This window comes from Convolutriloba macropyga, chromosome 1, assembly GCF_964194025.1.
Source record: "Convolutriloba macropyga chromosome 1, txConMacr16.3, whole genome shotgun sequence".
Taxonomy (NCBI): Eukaryota; Metazoa; Xenacoelomorpha; order Acoela; family Convolutidae; genus Convolutriloba; species Convolutriloba macropyga.
Genome location: NC_134468.1, coordinates 85351709 through 85356808, shown reverse-complemented (window position 1 = coordinate 85356808; position 5100 = coordinate 85351709). Strand labels below are relative to the sequence as shown.

The 5100-nt window shown below is 41.5% G+C and overlaps 1 protein-coding gene across 1 annotated transcript; it reads left to right on the top strand.

Annotated features, from left to right (window-relative positions):
* The first annotated feature begins 221 nt into the window (after positions 1-221).
* LOC142353060 (uncharacterized) lies at positions 222-2862 on the top strand. Its single transcript, XM_075405287.1, has 3 exons — positions 222-1038; positions 1391-1737; positions 1912-2862. The coding sequence occupies exons 1-3, from the start codon at positions 222-224 to the stop codon at positions 2860-2862; spliced, it is 2115 nt and encodes a 704-aa protein (XP_075261402.1).
* The last annotated feature ends 2238 nt before the right edge of the window (positions 2863-5100 follow it).

Sequence of the window (5100 nt, the reverse complement as noted above, 5' to 3'; positions counted from 1 at the left end):
TCAAACCAGTAATTTTCTCAAATCCAGCACCAGAGAAGATTTGGTACCTTCCCCATCACACCGTCACCAGCCCCAACAAACCTGGGAAAGTAAGGCGTGTTGGAAACGCCGCGTCTGTTTTTAAGAAGCAGTCGCTAAACAAAAACCTTCTGTCAGGCCCCGACCTTCTCAACAACCTGGTCGGCTTACTACTTCGCTTTCGCCAGAATTCTGTTGCAGTAATGGCAGACATAGAGGCCATGTTTATGCAAATTTGCATACGAACAGAAGATCAGTCATGTCTCCGTTTTCTTTGGCCTTCAAACAACTCCGTACAGCAGTTCCAGTATACGCGACTCATCTTTGGAGCCAGATTTTCACCAACTACAGCAATATTTGTCCTCCAAGAAACAGCGAAGGACTTTGGAAACACCACTACAAAAGATCTAATATTCAACAGTTTCTACATGGATGACTTTTTACATTCGTTCGTCAATGAACAGAAAGCTGACACTGCAGTTCAAGACTTGCGACAAACACTCTCTAAAGGAGGTTTCAGTCTGACTAAGTTTGTCTCAAACTCTGTTCAATGTCTTAACAAGATACCCAAGGAACATTGTGACAACGAAAAAGACAAACATCGTGTCTTAGGTGTAATGTGGAATACAGTTAATGATACTTTCTTCCACCAGAAGCTTGCCAAAGTTCAGGAAGACAAAACGGACTACAAACTCAGAAAGCTCCTTTCTTTAATTGCCTGCTTGTTCGATCCATTAGGAATCATTGCCCCATTATTGATTACACTCAAAATCATCTTGCAGGAAACTTGGAAAGAAGGACTTGCATGGGATGATCTCCTGTCAGACGAGAAACAGAAAGCAATAAAAAATTGGATAGAGCAATATCTGAATGTGCCAGAAATATCAATGCCACGATGTTTTGTTTCTCCGAACGAGCGATCTCCGATAAACCAGTTACATTGTTTTGTGATGCCTCAAAGCTGGCTTATGGAGCAGTCATATACATCAGATCTCAATCAGCTAACAACATTTCAACTGGGTTTGTCATAGCTAGAGCTAAAGTTGCGCCACTAAAGCAAATCATTATCCCGAAAATTGAGTTGCAAGCAACCGTGCTAGGATGTAGACTAATGCAATTTGTTTCCAAGCAGCTAACAAAACCAGTTACCTCAAGACACTTTTGGAGCGACAGTGAAGCTGTCCTTGCCTGGATTAAAATCAAAGACAAATTGAAAACTTTTATTGCAAACAGAGTACAAGAGATCCGCAACAACACAGACGTCTCCAAGTGGCAGCATATCAGCGGAAAACTCAACCCCGCAGACCATGTCTCCGAGGAATACCAGCCTGTGATATCAATGTGTTCTGGTTAACACCTCCAGCTGTCTTAGGTGATCCCGAAAGCCATTGGAAGAACTCCTTGGGTAACAAGCAGGAGACAAACGTCACAATGGAACCATCCAACGATGAATGTATCATCGACGTCAGCAGATTCTCAAAGTGGACGAAGTTAATGCGCTCTATGGCTGTTGTCATTAGGCTCATAAAGAATCTCAGATCGAAACAAAGAGGCAAACTAGAACTCAACGACATTAACGAAGCCCGAATTTATCTCTTCAGAAAATCGCAAGAGAAGTCCTTCAAAGACGCCATCAAAGACATGAAACAACACAGGCCTTTGTCAAAGAAAGATCGTCTGCTCTGTTTGTCCCCTTTCTTTGAAAGTGGACTTCTTCGCGTTGGTGGCAGAACAAAACAAAGCTCGCTACCTTTTTGATGCCAAGCACCCCATCATCTTGGACTCTAAAGAGCACAGCACTCAACTCTACATACAAAAATGCCACGAAATTTGTATGCACATTGGACTTGAAACTATTTGTATGCACATTGGACCCGCAACTACATACAACAGAGATGCCACATTCTCGAAATCAGAGCTTTCCTGAGAAGTTTGGCCTTCAAATGTTTCGACTGTCGCCACTTCCGAGCACAGGGACTACAGCCACCGATGGCAGACCTGCCAGACATTCGTTTCCAGGAAACTCAGTCACCAGTTATCTTCACCAATGTCGGCCTGGACTACCTTGGACCGTTTGCCGTCGTTCATCGAGATTCAGAAGTGAAGACCTACATCTGCTTATTCACTTGCTTCGTTACAAGAGCAATTCACCTGGAAGTTGCAGAGGATCTCAGCACAGACAAGTGTTTGACAGCATTCCAACGCTTCATCCCTCGACGCGGCCAACTGCGCTTGTTCCTGTCAGACAACGGATCCAACTTCCTGGGAGCAAGAAAGCAGATCAGAAGAAGACCACTGATGTTGGACCACGACTACATCAAAGATCAGCTACTGAACCAGTCTGTCGAATGGAAACTCAACCCTCCTTCTGCTCCTCATTTTGGTGGGGTGTGGGAGAGACTCGTTCAGTGTGTTAAACGAGCTCTTCTCTTGAACCTCGGCTCCGCAAAACTCACCCCAGATGTCTTTGCCACGATCGTCAGTGAAGCCGAGTGTCTTGTCAACTCGCGTCCACTCACTCACGTGAGAAGCAACCACGAAGACGACAACCCACTTACACCAAACAACTTTTTGCTTGGAAGGCCCTTCTGCAATGTTCCTGGAGCCGTTTTCAACGAGACACTTACCTTGAAGAGTTCGGCGTGGACGCAGGTGAAGCAGAGACTTCAGCAGATTTGGAAGAGGCTGCTAACCGAGTATGTTCCTTCGCTGAACAAACGACAGAAGTGGACGCCTTGTGAAGCAGCTTTGGAAGTGGATGATGTTGTCTGGCTTCTTGAAGAGTTTACACCAAGAGGAATCTGGCCGCTGGGACGAGTACACGGACTTTCACAGACAACATAGCTAGGTCATGCGAGGTTAAGACCGCTGTAGGCAAATTAAACAGACCAGCAGTAAAACTTATGCATGTCTACCCCAAACCCACAACCAGGTTAGGGTTAGTTTTGTGGGCCCGGAGGATGTTAATGCTAGAGATTAACTTCTTACGTTTATTGTGTTTTACCGCCTTTTGTAAGTTGATTTGTTTTCCAAAAGTTATAACGAAAAAAGTCATGATGATAAAATGTTGTAAAACCGGAAATGATACTCTTGCTTGAATTGTGTAACCTGAAACAAAACATGAGCAACCAAACTAATTGAAACTTAAAGCTAAGACTCAAGACAGATAACGACCTATCACACTTCCCAATGCGGACCAGCGGAACCATGGCGTTATCAGACGATATGCTTGCTCTCTTACGACTGGCAATATGTTGGCTTTTGTAGTCACTAGCTTAAGCTTAGGGAGCCTATCGTTTATGGGTAGGGGGTGAGGCGCATAACGGGAGGGGGTTATCCAAGCCAATTAAAATAGCACTTTAACCGTTTTTTTTACCACTTCATATCAAAAATCGGCAAGAAAAACGGAATGAGGAGGCTTTTGGAATGGGCGCGGAAGAGCGTGATCTAAAACCTGAAAGAAAAGCTCTGAAAATTTTCGGAAAATAACCCTTACCTCCGGCGGGGCACGTTGTCATTTTCGCTGCTACCAACTAGGAAATAGATAAATAAATCAATGGCAAAATAAGAAATTCTCTCCTTCGAGGTTTTTATTACTTTTCCATCTAGGTACAAACGTATACTCTCAATTTTCAAATTGACATAATTTATGTTTACAGACACGCATGCTTGTGGAAATGAATAAACAAACAAGCTTTGATTTTTAACCACTGTTAATCAGTACGTCAAAATAGGTATTATAAGAAGGATGATGTTTAACTAATGGCAATACGTGAATATTCTTTCAATATTTGCTGAACGTCACAAAAATTATCTTTTAAAAGAAGTAACGCTCTTTTGTTTATCTCTCCAGCACGTTCAAAATTTCTTTGGGAGATAGATAAACAAAAACTAGGACGCTTTTATTATAAACAGGTAAACGAGATCAAGCACTCATTTTATTGCAGGAAAGATGCTTAATCTAGCCGTGAACTGGGAAAATGAAGCAAACGCGAGGTAGGAAAATTGTGGAAAAATAAGTGGGGAAAATAGTTTATCCCCCCATACAGCGCAGAGAGAATTAATTGTCCATAAACAGGACAGCACCAGGAAAAAAATGAGCTGTATTTCAGTTTTTTTTTGCAGTGCGTGAACATATATTTTCATCAGTTTGAAAAACAGTTTTTTTCACTCCTTGTTCACGGGAGTATTGTAGCTATCACCATATCGACTTCGTTTTTAAAGATCAACAACGCGTGCTCAATTTTTTTTCAGTGTTTTTTGTTCACTCCTCTTTCGCTCTCTAACCGTGAGAATATCGTTGTTGTCGTTGTTGTGCTACCAGGCAGTACCTGCATTTGGTTGTTCTTTTTGTTGCGTATTCATTTTCAGTTTACGTCATTCGTATCAGCAGGTGATTTTTCCTACATTTATTACTCTAAAGTGAGGAAAAATAGTCAGTAATTTGGAATATATTAACTATGGAAAAGAACTTGCTACTTATAATCTGAACCGTTGACTTAATCCGAGCGTAACTGTATGTAAATGCTTTTAAATGCCAGCCTAGAGGCAAATTAGTTCAGATACTGTTTCAATTATGTTGATTGTATTGAAATTATGACATTAACTAGCTACTAACCTGTCACAAATTATGGGACTAACGGGAAAGCAACGGCAAAAGGGGTTGTTATTGTAAAGTGTCTTTGTTCTATTTTACCCCATTCAAAAAAATTACCATCAATTCATTCCTGGGTCGCCCATCATACGAATTTCTTAGATGTCGTACTAGATCATATATGATTGTTAGTTATCATACTAAGCCATCATTCGCATGATCTCTTTATAGTCAAACAAGGATTATTATAAACAAAAATCAAACTTAGTTCCAAAATGATTTAATTGTTATGCCTAAGCCGCAGATGCAGTATTTTACTCATAATGGTCGCGGTCAAACTTGACCGAGCGTTCAACTGAATTTCGTAGTGCTCTGTTAATACGTGGGGCCTAAAAGTTTTTGACAGAATTGGGTCACAAAATCCAAAGGAAGGCAGGCTATTCTGAAGAGAAAATTGTAACTACTTTAAACAAAAGTGGCCCATTTAC